Source organism: Podarcis muralis, chromosome 12 (genome assembly GCF_964188315.1).
Source record: "Podarcis muralis chromosome 12, rPodMur119.hap1.1, whole genome shotgun sequence".
Lineage (NCBI taxonomy): Eukaryota > Metazoa > Chordata > Lepidosauria > Squamata > Lacertidae > Podarcis > Podarcis muralis.
Window position 1 is genome coordinate 59,327,973 of NC_135666.1, and position 19,538 is coordinate 59,347,510.

The window sequence follows — 19,538 nt, forward strand, 5'->3', positions numbered from 1 at the left end:
AAAACATTCCCTTTGTGAGTTCAATACATTGGAGATGCTGGAAGTAGCTCTTTAATTCCTGGCCAATATGATCATCTGCAGCTGAATGGCACCAATATATGTATGGCCCCATCCCCAGGGAGCGAGCCAGTTGCTAGTGTTATAAAGTTAATATTCAGAAGGGTCTGGTTCTCACTGCAGTGCAGCATCCTTAGTACTGTGTACTGTTACATACGCTTCAGGTTACAGACTCCGCGAACCCAGAAATAGTACCTTGGGTTAAGAACTTTGCTTCAGGATGAGAACAGAAATCGTGCGGCGGCAGAGGGAGGGCCCATTAGCTAAAGTGGTACTTCAGGTTAAGAACGGACCTCTGGAACGAATTAAATACGTAACCAGAGGTACCACTGTACAGTGAATAAAACAAAGCTGCTGTCAAAACATGGATTTGTACACTAAAAGCCTTCATCATGCCATGGGAAATATCCCACAGAGCAGCGATGACCATCACTGGATCAATACCAGCTTGCTGCTAAAGTATTACTCACTGCAACCATTTCCCTGAAACTTCCCTTCCACTGTGCCTCAAAGAAGAATTTACTTTTCCTGTAAATTCTGATGAGAATTATGGTTTTCTACCATGATAGTTTTTCTACTGCCATGTTGACCTGTCACAGTTAAACTTATCCGCTGCCCTGAAGAAGCTCATAGATATGCTTCATACGGTTTATTTTACTGCAGCGATATTCAGACTGCTTAAGAAAAACACTGCAGTGTTTGCCATGTATTCAACAACCTCACCTAAAAGAGACCTTAGAGAGAGAAGCAGAGCAGTGCTTTTAGAGGATGTTTCTAAATGTTTTTAGATGTTAATAAGATGGATGTGTACCAAGCGGATATTACCAAAATAACTTCATTAAAATCACTACTGTAATTTAACCTGAAATAATAATAATGGTAATGGTAATAATAAAAAAATCATACAATCATAGAACTACAGAGCTAGAAGAAATCTTGAGGGTCATCTAGTCAAAACCCCTGCAAATAAATAAATAATTTTCCATAACAAGGCAAAGCAAAGTAAAAACAGGATTCATAACTAGGAAATATCTACATGTGAAATAAACAGACCTCTGGGCTGTGTTGAGTTTGCTAACTGTCGGGGTGTGTGGGTGTGTGGATGCTACTGAATCGCCATATCTTAAAACAGAGCTTCCCAAACTTTCACGTCGGTGACACACTTTTTAAACATGCATCATTTCACGACACAGTAATTCTGTTTTACTAGAAAAATGGAGGCTAAACTAACACCTTATAAGAGATATGGACACGCGTTGCGCAACACACCTGCACACAACACACTAACGCGTTTCAGCACACAGTTTGGAAAGCTCTGCCTTAAAATATTTACAAATAATCAAAAAATAAATTCCAACCTAAGCTGTGATTTAGTTTGATTGTATCGTTTAAGCCACACAAAATGTGTGTTACTGGTTTATCGTTTTGTTTTCCTAATCAAATATTTCAATGCAAATAGTAACTATGGCTGTTGGGGAAATGTGTTTATATTTTTATTTTTAGGCTACTCTGAAATTCTTTTAAAAATGTATATAGTATGTAAAATTAATACATCATGCCTTAAAAGTTTTGCTTGTTATGCAAGTCAAATAAACATGGTGAGGCTGTGATACATACCTGGGAGTAAACTCTACTGAACTCAGTAGGACTTCTAGGACATTATAGTATCGCATGGAAGTCAGATTCCAATAGACTTTGGGCACTGGAAAACTTCCCAGAAAACAGCGTGATTTTAAATTTTCTGGGAAATCCACATCACTGGCCCATATACTTGCAAGTCTATCTTTGTAGCCACGAGGCTAACTGCTGTTATTATTTTAATGAAAGGTGAATTTTGTGCCACATTGGACACAATTTCTGTGCTCCAGCAGAGTTGCAGTGTACACCGAACCCTGATTAAGGCATGCAAAATCATTTTGCTCTCAAGAACAGCCTCCTATATCTGCTTTTGATCTCCATGGGAAAAAAATCTCAACGATTTTAACAAAAAGACCTCCCATTAAGTGAGCAATGAGCATGCAAGTGTTTTCAGGATCACCGGCAACACAAAATTATCTAGTTTTTGTGACATTATTAGTAATGTGCTGTGGACATTCAGCTGAAAACCCCAGTAGCAATGTTTAGATTAATTAATTCACCAGGGAAGCATCACTGGGGCAGTTACTGTTTCATGCTAGCTGAACAAAGACATTTGAGAGTCACAAGCCTGTTCTTGTAGCTGACTAATTGCTCACAGCAGACACGTTCATTCACAAAACAGAGAGTGGTCACGGATGTGTATGTGAACACGTACACGTCTATTTAAAAATGCCATAATTCCAGTTGTACTACATGCCATTTGTTATGAAATGTCATGGATGTGTTTGATGGAATGTTCCTGGGCAGCAAGCAAATGGTTTTCAAAAGTAGCATTGAAGGAACTGAGAAGAAGTTAAAATCCCCTCACCTTATTACCCACTGTCCTTAGGAAGTTAGAACAAGTCATTTAAGAGCATTAGATAGAAGAAATACCAGATTAGTACAATTACAAAAGTCATACAACATGGTCAAGTCATAATTTAGTCAGCTATTTTAGCACCTAATTTTGATTAACATTGATTAAGTTCAATGTTACAAGTAAATTTTATTTTCTGCATGGTTCTTAGAATCTTTCCTCTCCCTTTCCCCCCAAAGCCACTCAATTCAACCACATTGCTGAAATATTAACTGGGCTAGGAAATACTTATGACACACCTGAAACACAGAAGAAACTTAAAATTTAGTCACTTGAGTCCAATTTCTGACCTGGGTCCAGGATTTTAAATACAAACATGGAGCTCCCCAATACAGACTTTCCACCCCCCACCCCCACCCCCCGGCAAGGTGTTGATACCTTTGCACAGCCAGGTCTACTCTCCCCTTGAAAAATATGGGGGGTTCTTACATGTAGGATATCAGTGTGTGTATCTGAGTGCTCAACAGATTTCTAGACTGAGCAAATCAACAAGGCACATTTTATAAAAAGTCATATTAGATATATTTTCCAATTTGGGAATCTCAAATTTGAAGTAATGATCTACTAACATTGAATTGGTAAACCTATAACTCCACATAGAAAAATCATGATTGAACACTCCTCCATCCCAAAAATTGTCTCCACAGAGAAAATGAGATGTCAAGGAGAAGGTTTCTTTCATACAAACTTTCTGTGTGCAGGAATTTTTTTGTGGAAGTGCATTCAGTTATGAAAGCCCACCACACCTACAAACTGATGTGCTACACCCAGGTAAAGGTTTACCAACACAGTGAGAACTAGGTTGTGCAGATTATTTTCATTTTGACCCACGAACTCAGTGTTTTGATATTTAAGAATTTGAAATCAGAATTCATCGCAATTCATTCTACTTAAACATTAATAAACATTGTTGCAACATTTATTTGGTGATTAGCCCTTTCTCCACACATTTATGAATTTGAAAGAACTAAATTTAAACCAGATTACCACAAAATACATATATGTGGGGGACATTCTCCTGTGCAATTACCATCAAAATGAATGGTGATAACGTTCCCTTCAATGGAACTTGCACAGGAGAGCTTCCTGCAGGATTGTGCCCTAAATAAAGCCTCATTTATCGGAATGGCACAGTGCGAAGAACCGGATCATCCAAACTTCAGACAACAGAGGTGCAATTTATTCAGGGTTATAATGGCGCTGAATATCACAATATACATCTGGTCAATCTTGACCACAAGTCATTTTTAATATCAATGGAGTAACGCATGTGAGTTCTGTTATGCCAACTTAAGTGTGAATGGATTTTAAATTTCCTGTTTTTTTGTGGTGGTTAAATGGCATTTTGAGTCAAGATGCAAAGCATGTGAGTATTCAGCCTATCTAATCTACAAATAGCTTCACACTGTTTGATTTCCAAACGTTACATTATATTAGAGCTGCCAGATATAATTTATTTCCATTCGTAACAGGTTATTGTAAAGAAAAGCAACCAAAGGCTTAAGAGTTGCAGTATTTCATAAGCAATGAACCCCCCGCAACCTGAAAGGGAAAGGGAGATGGGGAGAAAGCACAAGATGTTGCATACCATGGGCTTCTCGGACTTGACCGCTTTCACTTGGAGGCATTCTTCACGCTTTGAGGTAGTGTTGCTGAGGTCTTTTTGCTCACCAATCGCGCCCTGAGTCTGGTGGCCTGGGGATCTTGTCTGAGAATGGCTGCCTTGGTCTCTCGGGGGTGGGTGCCTGGGATGGATGTCTCCACGCTGCTTCTTGGTGACATGTGCCTCAGGACCATGCACCGTTTTCACATGCTTCCGGAGAGAACTGGGGTCTGTGTAGCGCTTTGTGCACCCTGGTATCTTGCAGACATAGGGTTTCTGCAAGTGGAAAGAAATGCCAGTATTGGTTGTGAGTTCTTCCGTGGAGCATTTAACAATGCTATGCAGTACACTACTGCTACATTCAGAGGCCACAGGCTGTGGATGTTATCTTTCAGCCAATGGCTGATGGGTTCTGAAGTGCCTTGTGCTGGTGGACAGGTCTGCAAGTTTAGACTCATAAGAGTGAAGCAGAATTAGCAGAGGTTAAACCCAAGCTCTCTAATCTTGGTACTATGGTGCCTCAGTGTGCTTTCCTATGAAATCAGTTCCTGATGGCTTTGTTGCCATTGGTCCTTGGGCCACTTGTATGGAAATTCATCTGGGAGACTGCCAATTCTGTAGGTCTTTTGGCAGGAGAGTACCAAAGCAATATGTGCCTACTGTGTATGACGCTGAGCTCCTTTCAAAGCACAATGTACATGCTTTGAATATGTGGAAGGGCTTTGGGGAAAACAACATAAATCCTTGAATCACTTCTGCACAGTTCTCATTCTCTACTCTGATTTCTTTATCTTGATATTCACTAGACTCTTAAGAGAATACTGAACGCCAAAGGGATTCCAATCTCACTTAACACTGTCAGTCACTAACCAGCAGGTGGCACTAGTACACAGCGCTGCAAGTCTCTGGGATTCTTCTTGTATGACATTTTCCCTTCGTTAATTCAATATATCTTATGATACATGCAGAGGAAAATAACATGTATATCATGTGACGTGGGTCCGTATTTATTTTCCTATGGGGGAAAAATATGAAGTGGCCCTTAGGGGTATATGAGCATTGAATTGTTTCAAGTCCAGAAAACATTGTAAAGGTAAAGGTACCCCTGCCCGTACGGGCCAGTCGTGTCCGACTCTGGGGTTGTGCACCCATCTCACTTAAGAGGCCAGGGGCCAGCGCTGTCCGAAGACACTTCCGGGTCACGTGGCCAGCGTGACAAAGCTGCATCTGGCGAGCCAGCGCAGCACACGGAAATGCCGTTTACCTTCCCGCCAGTAAGCGGTCCCTATTTATCTACTTGCACCCGGGGGTGCTTTTGAACTGCTAGGTTGGCAGGCGCTGGGACCGAACGACGGGAGTGCACCCCGCCGCGGGGATTCGAACCGCCGACCATGCGATCGGCAAGTCCTAGGCGCTGAGGTTTTACCCACAGCGCCACCCGCGTACACCTCAACTAAGTTCAAAAGAATTATGAAAGTAGTTCTGTGAGCCTAAGGGGAACTTTAGAGGACCAGCCCCCCAGCAGCAGTTTCAAAAGCAGCTTGTGATGTGGCATGGGATCAGCTTTGGCAAGATAAGAAGTAAACTTTTCCACTGGACTGGAGCAGGGCCTGCCTGCCCATGAGGGCGACTGAGGTAGCAAGTCTCAAGTGGCCGAATCCAAAGTGTGGGCGCCCCCTAGAGAAGTGGGAGCAGCTTCCGATGAGATCTCGTGGACCTCTTGCAAAACTTTGCCGGAAGCTGCATCACATAATCAATCCTCAGGCCGCAAAATGGGAGGGGCTGCCTGTGAGCTAGAGCAAGTCCTTAAGTTGGTCCCCGTCCATATTTCAATTTGTTTATTTACTTAGGATTACTCATATGACCCAGTGCTTTGTTCTATTGTACTGGCACACGGAAGTGGCCAAATGCACTACAGAAATATTGTAAGGTTTATAAACAGAGGGTTGTATCTAATGGTGGATTTGCAAGTCAGGACACCCAATTTTCCACCAGTTTCTTTCATGTTTACTGCTCCCATCCAGCTCCTGTAATGAAGCCCCCATCAGGGTAGTACAGCAATACGAAGAAGCAAGGGCTGGCCTTCGAAGTAAGCCGTGCTTTTTGTCTGTTGTGAGGCTTAGCTTTATGTGTTTTTGAAGTGACAAAGGTGTAGACAAGAGGGCAAGCAAGCCATGGCATAAAGGAAGTTTGTGCCACCCTTCACAGAACTTTTTTTATAGAATAATAGGTTGCCTGGGTCGGCTGTGTTGCACAGGATGTTTCTCTGGGTATGGCAGAACACAGGCCATTTTTTGTGGCACATCAGGTGAAGCGTAGCCATTAGACATAGTGGTGATCTTAATAACAAGTACTTGAAATAAGCTGAATAGAAATCAAGGGAACATTCTTTCAAACAACCTTTGCTTTTTAAATATGCCTTTTAAAAACATACTGTTAAAATGATTTATGACCTTCAAAATGTATGCAATGTACTAGTTTTGCATCTTCAAAGTTGTGGGGTGTTTCTTCTTGGTATATATTCTACAATAAATTCTTTTGACAGGATTATGTCTGTGCATGGTTGGGGGATTTTACAGCCCATGTGCTTCCTTACCTCATTGGAATGAGTTCTGTTTTGGTGCTTGGCACGATCAGACGCATTTGAGAATGCTTTGTTGCAGCCCTCATGCTCACAGACATATGGTTTCTCTCCAGTGTGAGATCTCAAGTGAGTTTTCAAGTTTTCTAGCCTGGAGTAGGCCTTTGTACAACCTTCAAACTGCAGACGACATGCAAATATGGATTATTCTGAGCACTTGGTGTTACAGAAAGTAGAGACTGCGAGGGTGGAGGATAAGCCAATGAAATAGCACCACATCAAAGGGAGAGCAGCTTTCCAAGATCTAGCCATAATAGCAATGTGTTCAAGATTTCTTTCTTTTGTTTTGTTGAGCCCATCATAATCCCTGGTTAAAAGTATGTAAGATAAAAGCCTAGCTTGCATCAATATAAAGGGAAGGGTTGTTTAGACAATGTAATGCAATTCTGTCTGCCTTCCTTTGCATGCTTACCTGGGAGTAAGCCCCATTTAATAAAGTGAGACTTACTTCTGCCTAACATGAACTGAATCAGGCTGAAAGTCCTTAATTTTCATTTTTTGCTTGTTTGGTTATAGTTCAGCACTCAATATCTAAATGGAAAAAGTGATCAGAAGAGTCTGAACAACAAAAAGCAAGTTTCCTAGGCAGTGAATTCTTACGTAATTCACTGTCACAAGGCTTGGTGATGGTAAAGCTAAACTGGCTTTACTGAAGTATGTGGATTAATCCATGGAAGACAGCTCCATTTATTTATTAGAAATATTTATAATCTGCTAAATATCCCAATAAAACCATAAAAATATACACCACAATAAAAACTAAATGTAAAAACTAAAATGTAAAGACAGATAGAACTGTTCTTAAAAAAATCTCATCTAAAAAAAAACCCTTTACTAAGGCTATCAGTTGCAATAGATGGTTCTATATCTAAAGCCTCTGGACACCAGTTGACACACAAATATAGGTGGCACGTGGATTTTAAAAAGTCATTTACAATATTCCCTTTCAACTTAAATCTCAAATGCCATTTTGTTGCACACAAGTTCAGATGTCATTGAACATCTGGCTATGCCACTGCCCACCTTTCTGGCACAGGGATGGGCGACTTGTCAGGATGATGACTAATAATCAGGGATGGTGAAAGCTGTAGTCCAGCGACAACTGATTAGCCACTCCACTTTGAGATCACATAAGATTAAGTTAAATATCACTGGTTCCAGCACTGATTTCGCTGCTGTGCATAGTGCCACATTCTAGGCAGTAGTGTTTCATGAGGCAGCAAAACCTGCCAAAATCACGTTTGCGCAAAAGGGAAATGGAAACAAGCCAATGGGGCCACTGATTTGATTTGGGGCTGTTGACTCACAGTGCATTTGTGTGGCTTTTCTCCCGTGTGCCTCCTCATGTGTACCACCAGCATGTACTGAGCCTTGAATGGCTTCTGCTCTCGAGAACAATCCAGCCACCGACATACAAACTCCTTCTTCTCCCCATGTATGTGATCGTTGTTGATATGCTGTATGGATACAAAGAACATTAACGTCACTTTCTGTCAGTTCTTCATATATGCTTAGAAACATCAGGTCAAGTAAGTCTAACTGACCTGGAAGCAGAACAACACAACGATACTTTTGTGTACAGAATGGCCTTCATATTAACAAATAAGTTACACCTACTTCTGTAAGCCCATCAGTCTCGACGAAAGCCAACTGGTTTTGAGTAAGCAGAAGAGTACCAGGAAATCCATTACTTTGGATAATTTCTAAGTGAATGTCTTTTTCCCCCACAAAGTTTCTCTGAGAGCTGCCTCTTTCTTCTTCTGAATATTCTAAGTTGATCAGAGTTAAGTGTGTGAAAGTGACACAACGTTGGGAACTGCCATATGTAGCAGCTATCTGGCTATTATTTAATGTTCTAACCTAATTTAATTTATTTTTCCTGCTAGTTGCTGATGTACTTTATACCACATCACCTGCTATGGCATAAGTCCTCTGTTCCAATTAAGTAATTCACATAAAATTTAACCTGAATAAATTGCATTCAACATGAGCTGACTGGCAGGATCAGACCCATATTGTTTTTGAAGTAACTGATATGTTTCAAAGGGTTCCAGATAAAAAATGGAATTTATCAACCCACTGTATTTTAAATAAAGCTGACATTCATACTGCTACATTTCCCATGAAATGATTGTAAATGATTGCACAATAGCCTGACTGTGTGAAAATAAACCACTATCATCAATAGTCTTCGTATTATGTGAATGCTGCATTTGGAAAACAACATTGGAGAAACTTGGTAGAACATGTGCTTAAATTGCCCCTAAATAATTTTATATATATATATATATATATATATATATATATATATATATATATGCAGGTTTTGGTGTCCTCGGGTGTCTTCCCGTGTAAAAGTTGGGGTGTCTGGGCGACGTTTCGACGAGGTCTCACTCGTCATCTTCAGGCTGGTGCTTTCGGCTTCTTGTTACTGGAACAGAGCAGGATCTCAGTGTTTGAGTTCCTATAAATACTGTTGAGGAGGTGTGGTGTATAGCCTCCAATGTTCTGGGCCGAGAGGAAGTTCCCAGGCTAGTGTGCCTTTTCTTTTTTTGTTCCTTAATTGCTTGAGGGATATCTTGAGTGATTTCTTGAGTGATATCCTGAGTACCACTTAGGTGGGTCATTAGGTGTGGATTAGTTGCTAAAGCCTTTGTGTCTTGACCTCTTGAACTTTGTGAATAGTTTTTCTGAGAAGATGGCTGTACTGCATTTAAAAACATTTAAAAACAGATCCCACCACCTATCTGGAAAAAACCACCAAATCCAAAATAAAAGCCTCTCCTATCAGTGAAGAAATCCAGCTAAGAATCATCCCCAGAGAAAAATCATCCAGATGCCCCAAACTCTACGGCCTCCCCAAGATACACAAAGAGGGAACACCACTCAGACCAATAGTCAGCTCCATAGGCTCACCTCTACAAAATCTCGCTAAATTTCTCGCCAAGCAACTTCAGCCCTATGCAGAATCCATCTCTTCACACGTTCCAAACTCCTTCCAGTTCATAGAAACAATAAAGAAGCAAAACCTACATCCCAATGACCTACTTGTGAGCTTCGATGTTGTATCTCTCTTCACACAAGTGCCCATTAATGAAGCCTTGACAGCCATCCAAAACAAATACAATCCCCCCGAATACATCTTGGACCTGACCAACCACTGCCTAACCAACACGTACTTCATCCACAATGGACAAAGATACAAACAGATAGAAGGAGCACCTATGGGATCACCCCTCTCACCGGTCATCGCAAACCTGTACATGGAACACTTTGAAACCAATGCTTTAGACAAGTCAGAACACAAACCCAAACTTTGGCTCAGATATGTTGACGACACCTTTGTAATTTAGCCACACGGGAAGGAAAAACTGGACAGCTTCCTCACACATCTCAACAGCCTACACCCCAAAATACAATTCACTATGGAAATAGAAGCCAACAACCAACTTCCCTTCCTTGACGTCCTAATCTACAAAAAACCTGATGGCTCCCTAGGACACACTATCTACCGGAAAAAAACACACACCAACCGCTACTTACATGCACAATCACACCACCACCCTGCACAAATAAACTCCGTAGCCAAGACTCTCATCTCCAGAACCAAACGCCTGGCTGACAAAGACCACTTGACAACTGAGTTACAGAATCTCTCAAATGTGTTAATTGCCAATGGATACCAGCAAAACAGGGTTACGAAGCTAATCCAAAAAGAAACACCCCCCAAAAACCAAGACACAGAAGAAAACAATGGCATGGCCCTCCTTCCTTATATCAAGGGCACTACAGATAAAATTAGCAAAATCCTCCATAAACACAATATCAAAACAGCCTTTTGCGCCAACCAAAAGATAGCCAATATCCTCAGAAACCCCAAGGATAAAATCCAGTTGGAAAACCAAGGGGTCTATGAAATACCCTGCAAAGTCTGCCCAGCCACGTACATTGGACAAACAAACAGACGAATAAATGCACGTATCGCAGAACACAAGAATGCCGTCAAAAAAGAAGAAAAAACTTCCTCTCTTTTCCAACACATGAAAGAAACAGGACACGAAATTAATTTTGCAGACTCCAAATTGCTCTCTAACATGGAACATCACCACAAGAGAATAATCATGGAAGCCATCGAGATAGAGAAACACCCTCACAACATGAACAAGCGTGACGACACATCCCGCTTGCCAGACATCTGGAAATTAGCCCTCCCCACAAAAACTGACACCAGATCCAGAGGCACACAGAACGCCATCACCAATCAACCACACCAGACCCAAACCCAGACCCTCTCCACAGATAAATTACAGACACCATCCAGTAGCCAAACCATGGTGGCACCTCCGGATGCTGCACCCCCCTGCAATCCCTACACAGATCTGGCTGGCACAGGCCACAAAACCACAGCTCGCCCCTATACACGAAGCCAAGCCAGAGCACAACTAAATGCAGTACAGCCATCTTCTCAGAAAAACTCTTCACAAAGTTCAAGAGGTCAAGACACAAAGGCTTTAGCAACTAATCCACACCCAATGACCCACCTAAGTGGTACTCAGGATATCACTCAAGAAATCACTCAAGATATCCCTCAAGCAATTAAGGAACAAAAAAAGAAAAGGCACACTAGCCTGGGAACTTCCTCTCGGCCCAGAACATTGGAGGCTATACACCACACCTCCTCAACAGTATTTATAGGAACTCAAACACTGAGATCCTGCTCTGTTCCAGTAACAAGAAGCCGAAAGCACCAGCCTGAAGATGACGAGTGAGACCTCGTCGAAACGTCGCCCAGACACCCCAACTTTTACACGGGAAGACACCCGAGGACATCAAAACCTGCATTCCTATACCCGTGAAAATCTACGAAAGCATATATATATATATATATATATATATATATATGAAATAAACTATGAAGATCAAAACATTCAAAAGGAAAACAATATGAGAGTGCAATAACAAAAATCATAGCAATAGTCCAAAGCTGTTTACATATATTATATTGCAATTCTTACAACAATCTTGTAAGGCTTGGTGTAAAAGTTGGAGACCTCCTGGTACCTGATGGTCTCTTGGTCTGTCTTTAAAACTCAACTGTTCAGTGTTTTTTCTTCTCAAGGTGGCCAAAATGGCAACCTCAGTATGTTCTAAAAAGCCTAGGGCCAGCATAAATCAGGGAGCACCTTCTTCTGTACAGCTCCCATGGCTCTTTAGATGTTGGCAAAAACACCCTGAGAGGGAGCAGGGCTGCAGCTTCTCTCTGGCAGAATCATTGTGGAAGGCCCTCCCTAGATGGAGTGGGTCAGGTCCCAGGTCATTATTTTTTAATTGCCTCTACTTCCCCCACCCCCCCAAGCTTTTCCTCTGGGCAGATCTGTGCTGATTTAAATGGTTGCATGGCTTCCTGACTGCATGGAATTTAAAAACCACACTGTGATGTGTGCTTTATAGATTATTTGGAGTTAGGAGTATGGAGTTGTTTTCTTTTGTTTCATAAACTGCTGTGGGTGTTGTATGAATGGCAGAGAATGTGGCATAAATATTGACATAAATAAACATTCACATAAACAAGAACACAATCACCACTTAGCCACTAGGTGGCTGCCTAGTTCAGGTTTGATATCAGACCCAAAAAGTTGGGAAGGAACAGTTAGTTCACTTAATACCTTCTCCCTAAGTAGCTCATGGAAAGTCAGCAGTTCATATTTGGCCACAGAAATATAGCCAACCAAACAGGCTTGCTGATCTTCACAATCATACGGCATCCCTGTGGCAAACAGATGTAAGCTTCTTATAAGAGACAACTTTTTTTATTACCATTTGTTCTGTCTCTGTGTGTGTGTTTTAAGTTACAATGGCACACACGGCATATGAACTGAACAGATGTGCTGGACTGAGTACAGCATGTAATCTTTAAGAGTTTCTACTTCAAGTGCATATCTCTGTAGTCCATTTATATTACATGGGCCTGCACTGAGAGTGTACAGATGGCAATATTTTGAAAGTGAATCAGGGCAGTATGGAGAGGTTTATGTGCTTTCCCATTTCCTGAAAGAAAAAGAAGTGACCGCAAAAAAACTCAATTTATTAAATGAACAGCTCAGCACACCTGATTTGTGTGTGTGTGTAAATTACGAAAAAGAAAGAACAGCCCTGTCCTCATCAGAATACAGGAACAAAGATAATAGAATCATAGCATTGTAGAGTCGGAAGGGACCCTGAGGGTCATCTAGTCCAACCCCTCGCAATGCTGGAATCTCAACTAAAGCATCCCTTGCAGATGGCCATCCAACCTCTGCTTAAAAACCTCCAAGGAAGGAGAGTCCACAACAGAAGTCATCCTACAGGGAGACCAAAGCAGTTTTGTGCCAAAACCAGGCCTAAGCCCTGACGAAAATGGATCTGGAAAATCTAGTTTCCTCCCAGAGAGGCTGGTTCTTTTCTGTGACCACCTGCTCAAGAACTTTGCCCAAGAAGAAGAGATTGGTAATCGGCCCGTAATAACTTAGATCCTCCAAATCCAGGGAGGGTTTCTTGAGGAATGATTTTACCACTACCTCCTTCATGCAGGCAGCCAACACCTCTTCTCAAAACGATGTACAGTGGTGCATCGCAAGACGAAATTAATCCGTTCCGCGAGTCTCTTCGTCTTGCGGTTTTTTTGTCTTGCGAAGCACGGCTATTAGCGGCTATTAACGGCTTAGCGGCTATTAGCGGCTTTAAGAAAAAGAAAACAAACTCGCAAGAACTCGCAAGATGTTTCGTCTTGCGAAGCAAGCCCATAGGGAAATTCGTCTTGCGGAACGACTCAAAAAACGGAAAACTCTTTCGTCTTGCGAGGCATTCGTCTTGCAAGGTACCACTGTATTAATCACCTCCCTGACACAGCTGGACCGGTGACATGTTGGGACAAGCCCCATGGCAGTCATGAAGTTCTGAGCCACCCCGGAGCCAGTTGCCTCAGTGCGGATGTTAAAGTCCCCCCAAAACTAGCAGTCTGGGAGGGAGTGTGTATGTTTAATTGTTTAGACGCTTATTGTTAAATAGTTTTGGGATGTTTCATGGAAGGGAAGTAAATAAAACAGTCTTCATGAAATGATCAATAGTCATCCTAAAGCTGCCTTTCTCAAAACTAGCTTGAAAACCATGTCCTCTAGAGGAAAGCCAAAATGTTCACAAGCTTCTGTTTTCACTGCAAAACCTGCCCTTTCTGGGAGTAGGAAAATGTAGCTTGTTTAATTAATTAATTAATTTCATGAAATTTTATACACTGCTTGATTGTAAAACACCTTAAAGTGGTTTACAGAAAGATAAAACAATAAAACTGAGAAACCAGACTTTAAAACATAATAAAGTTACAATACTAATTAAAATTCACTTCAACTTTCTAAAGCTTCTAGGTGGGATTCTCTAAATAGATAGGTTTTTAGCAGGCACTGGAAAGAGTGCAGCGAAGCACCTGTTTGATCTCAAAATGCAGGGAGTTCCAAAGTGAAGGCGCTACCACACTAAGCAATCCAAGTTCTCACGATGTGGAACGGGCATTCCATGGCATCTGTGGCAGTGCCAGTTCTGTTGATCGAAGCAGTCCACGTGGGCACTTGAGGGGTAAGGCAATCTCATAGGCCTTGTTCCCACCTCATTCATTTTCCCAGCACCCACAAAACGAGTCCTCGGTGCTCATCATGAATTAACTTAATCTTACTTCCTTTCACATCTTCTATTTCTGCAAGGCTGACACCAGCTTTCTCCTAAGTTTAGATCTCTTCCTTTCCTCCCTGATATCTGCCCTTGTTCTTTTAAAAAGCAAATACATATGAGTGCACAGCACTCACATAGAAAAGCAATTGTGTTAGTAAGAATGAAGCTGTTTATCTCTTTTATTATGCGTACCATGCGTATGCTTTTTAGCCAAGATTGGCTGCACAATTTCAACACAATTAAAATCCAAGATACAACATACAATGCTACAGGTGTCGCTGTGCTGGAAGAAGAGTGGGAATATTTACACCTCACAATCTTAGCTTCAGTTTTTGTTTTTTTCTTTTGGATTTTGCGTTGCTCTTACCAGATCCTGCCTGGCTATCCCTTCTCTTTAATTAAAACCACTTGCTGAATCTTCAGTTTAAAAAAACACACCATATGGTCAGTATTCTGATGTCTGCAGTAAGATCTACTGCAGTTTTTTCAAAGCGATGAAAGAAGTTACACAGAGTTGCCACAAATAGTATACAACGCTTCATTTAAATCCCATTTATGGGATTGTGATTTGAACAAATGCCAAAAAGGGATGCGCTAACTGGCTAAACTGTGCAGGCAGACTAAAGGGAGCTTCAAGTATTAAACACACATATTACATGAACACTCTCATATACGCAACCAAAGCCTTGACAAGTGAAGCTGAGAATCTTTTCAACTTTGACATCACAAGCACTATTACTGATTCACCACATTAGCCATAGACTAAGGATAGCTGCCAACCTTTCCCTTTTCTTGCGAGGAATCCTATTCAGAATAAAGGAATTTCCCTTAAAAAAGGGGAAACGTTGACATCTCTGAGACTAAGCTCCACAGGATTGAATTCCTCCAAGGTTTGACTCAGAGTGTTATCCCAACCAGATCTCATGGTCAAGCTCTCTCCTCACTATCCATGTGTTGTAACTGAGAACAACTCTTGGTTACAGCCTGTGGTTACTGAGGTGAGCTTAACCTTGAGTCCTCATTTGGACGACTTGCTAAGCCAAACCTTAGCTTACCTCAGCATAGCGCAGCAATAAAAAGAGCTCCTCTCCAGGGGCCAGAAGATGCAATGTGGTCTTAGTGAATACTAGAATGTTAAGTTCTCTGGCATCAGAAACCAAACATAGAACCAAACAGAAGATTATCAGGTAGCAGAAAGCCTTTGCATTGGCCAGGCCTGTATCAGTACGTACCATGATCTTTGCCCAGCTAACACAGCAGTACTTTCTTCCTGCCACACACCTGCCTCTAGTTTAAGCTCTTTTTCTGTCTTGGTACAGGGGTGAGTTAGCTCAAATGGCAGAGTGTTGGATCAGCCATGTGAGAGGTAACAGGATCACTGTCTACATTCTCCAGCCATCCTCCCTCCTCTTCCTTTAGCAGGGGCTAAACAGGAACATGCTTTGTTCATGCAGAAGTTCCCAGATTCACTTCCTGGCATCTGCGGTTAAAAGCATCAGGAGATGGGACCCAGTAGACAATACTGGGTGAGATGGAGAAATAGGCTAACCTGGTATAAGGAAACAGCCTATGACTCCTCTGGCTCCAGCTCAATCCCTAGCACAAATAAAGGTAAGGTAAAGGACCCCTGGATGGTTAAGTCCAGTTAAAGGCGACTATGGGGTTGCGACGCTCATCATGCTTTCAGGCCTATAGGTGAGCGATCATGAATACAAACATATGCACAGTACACTAGATGCCTGTGACCTTTCCAACCCTTTGGGTAGATTCATACATATTGGGCTTATGCAACATTGTCCCAAGCATATAAATTCCTGATGCCTGGTCCCAGTCCCCACCATACAGAACACATTACTGAAGGCCCAGGTGTCTAAATTGGGCCAAGGTCTACTATAATCAATTTGCTGAACAAAAACCAGCAAGCAGCATCTAGGAACATTTTCCCCAACAACCACCTATACTTCCATTTGGACAGCCATTACCTATATGCATGGACCTAAGGAGATCCTAGATGCATTTACAGCTGACATTTTGTTCTGCAACAACCTGCAATGTGTTATCCTATATTCTGATTCTATTCTCCTTGTGCTGTTGCTTATGCAACCAAAATGGCAACAGCTAAGCATAAGAGGGAGGTATCAACAGACTCAGGGTAACCATGAGGTTTTCAGAAGTATCAAAAGAATCTTAAAAAGGAAATCACTAAGGGGCAACAAGGAGGAGGGCACATGCTCAGAACCCACAGAATTCTGGCTGACTGTTGAGAGAACAACTGGAAGGCAGGGGGGGATGGAAAGGACTGCCCATTCACTTGCTCTCCAGCCAGCCAGCCCTGTCTCTTGCTCCATTGGCAGCCAACTCTCATCTGTTCAATCGCTCTGTGCAACCTCCTGCTTGGGAATGGAGAACTTTGGTGGTGGTGGTTGGACCTTCAGACACGCAAGCAGCCAGCATTTTGTTGTGAGGCTCCTCATGCAGTCTGGTTCCCTTTCTGTTTCCCTTTCTACAATTGGAGAGCTACCTTTCTGGAAAGAGCATGTATAAAAGAATGAAGTTGCCACAAATAACATGCCATATTTCAAACAACATAAAACTTGCAACAGAATTCCCTTGAAAATGTTCCAAAGTCTGTGATCTACTTCCAGGTTCTTTTATTCCGATAATTACCTTTGGATTTTTCATGGTGTTTTTGACTCCCTTGGTCTCCGCTATAGGAGAGAATGGCTAGATTTTAGTCTGCAAAAACAAAGAGCCTTCTGAAATAAGAGTATTATGTAAAACAGAAGCTTTAGTACAGAGCATAATAAGGATTTAGAGAGTTTCAATTTATAATGTTTTTAACCTTATTATACCCATGAAATGTCACATTCCAGGGACTAGATGAGGATTTTTTCCTCCTAACAAAATTTAATTTTGTGCCTTATGATTATTGGGGGAGGGAGGGTGTGTGGATTCTTTTGTATGTACTACACAGCTCATCATGTTTGTTGCCTCTTTGGGGCAAAAATAATCTAATGAAGCTGACTGACAATAGGTTCAAGAAAGTCTAAAGGAAGTACTTCTCAACACACCGTCAGGCTTATAGAATTTGCAGCCATTAAAAAAAAAAAAACATTTTTAAAGAGGATTCAACAAATTCACAGAGAATATGCCATTTGACATTTGTCAGACCCATGAAGGGTGCATAGCTCCAAATACAAGATGCAGGAGACTTTCCCTAAGCATCTAACCTGTCATTTCTGGAAGCAGCGCTGGGCTAGATGAAGCTTTGGTCTGGTCTAATAAGGAAATTCTAGCCTGTTAAGCAAAACCAGTGCTGGGAACAAACTAGTTTGAACCAGTTCAAAAATCTCTGAACTGTACCTGAAAGCAGTTCCCACAACTGCCTTATAAGCAGAAGGTGAACTTTCATTTGGGAATGGAACTTTGACCAATTTCTAGTTCATTTTCACAAGAACCAATGTCTTGGCTTCAAGAGGCTACAAGAAAGGAGATTCCAACTAAACATACAGGGGGGAAATTCTGATGCTAAGAGCTGTGGAATGGACTCCCTTGTGGGCTCTCCTTCCTTGGAGATTTTTAAGCAGAAGTTAGATAGCCATCTGTCATGGATGTTTTAGTTGAGATTCCTGCAACGCATAGGGTTGGACTGAATGATCCTCAGGGTCCCTTTCAACAATTCTATGATAATGTCCTCACACAAGCATACATTCAGAACACAAACTCAACTTACAATACTGAAAACTGTGGTGGCTCCGTTTGTGGAATGCTCTCCCCAAGGAGGCTCGCTTGGCACCCTCATTACATATCTTCCAGTGCCAGGAGGAAACGTTTCTCTTCAACCAGGCATTGGGCAGATAAACATTCTATGGCCTTTTAAATGTGTGTGTGTGTGGGAGGGGGTTATTGGCTTGGTTTGCTTTTGTTTTATTTGTATTTTGTACTTTTATTTTGTATTTTTATGTTGTGAACCACCCAGTGATCTTCGCATGAAGGGGGTATGCATGTTTAATAAACAACAACAGACTAATTTAAGGGTGGAGAACCTATGGCCCTCCAGAAGTTGCTACATTACACCTCTCATCATCCATGACCACTGGGAATGCTGGCCGGGGCCAAAGGCTCTCCAACTCCCCTAACTCAGAAGCGGGCAAATCCCTGTATGCCCATCCAGTAATAATCTATTACTACAACTTTCACACTGCATAAACATGGAGTTGTGTGTGGCTGAAACAATGACATAAGGATTTAAGCCATTCTTGGGTTGTTAGGAGGCATCAGTCTTTACAAATCCATAAGGTGCCGTAATATCTTAAGCTCCTTCAAATACTCAGGGATAAGCAGGGCCTATTTATTAGCACATCGTGAAAAGCAAGCACTACGGCATATCCATGCTTATGCATGCTTGGTCTGGCACTCTTCCTCATTTTCTGTGTATTAATTTTGACTACAGTACTTCCATAAACAGACCGGGCAGTTGATTTCACAGTATGAGATACAAAAACAGTATTATTCATCCCAGAAGCTGGTAAGTAGTTGATAAACCTTTGGATAACCACAGATGGCTGATCTAAATGATCAAATAAATCGGGTAATAAGAACTTCCTGGGAATGTTACACTTCAATATGTACAGTACAGGTACCTCTCAACTTCTGCAACTTCTGCAAGTTTAACTTGTGTGCATTCACTTGGCAAAAAAATGTATAATTTTAAAAGAGAGGGTTGAAATGGGGGAGGGTGTCTGGTGGGGGGAGATTTTGGGAATCCCACCTGCCATGTGTTTTCACTATATGCAATGCTGAATTTATGTGCTAACTCCAAAATGTAACCCCAGCATAAATTGAGAGTCACCTGTACTTCAATTGCATGTCTGAATATCCCCCCCCCCCAATGTCAAAATATTCCTGACTGCAGGAGGTTCCTTTTCCATGAAAAGGGTTCTGCTCCACTATTTCCCCTGACGTGTGTGTCTTTATGTGCAGAAACTTTTTGACTTAAGAGAAAAAAATCAAATATGAAATAATCCACTTATATCCTAAAA

The 19,538-nt window shown here is 41.6% G+C and overlaps 1 protein-coding gene across 7 annotated transcripts in view; it reads right to left on the bottom strand.

Annotated features, from left to right (window-relative positions):
* Positions 1-19,538, bottom strand: part of GLI3 (GLI family zinc finger 3) — a 239,092-nt gene that overhangs the window by 11,468 nt on the left and 208,086 nt on the right. For all 7 annotated transcript variants that reach the window (XM_028749954.2, XM_077916535.1, XM_028749953.2 and 4 more), the window contains 3 exons: positions 8,103-8,252; positions 6,751-6,915; positions 4,140-4,430 (listed from right to left, as the gene is read on the bottom strand). In XM_028749954.2, the coding sequence (XP_028605787.2) occupies positions 4,140-4,430; positions 6,751-6,915; positions 8,103-8,252 (606 nt within the window). The remainder of the gene's footprint in view (positions 1-4,139; positions 4,431-6,750; positions 6,916-8,102; positions 8,253-19,538) is intronic.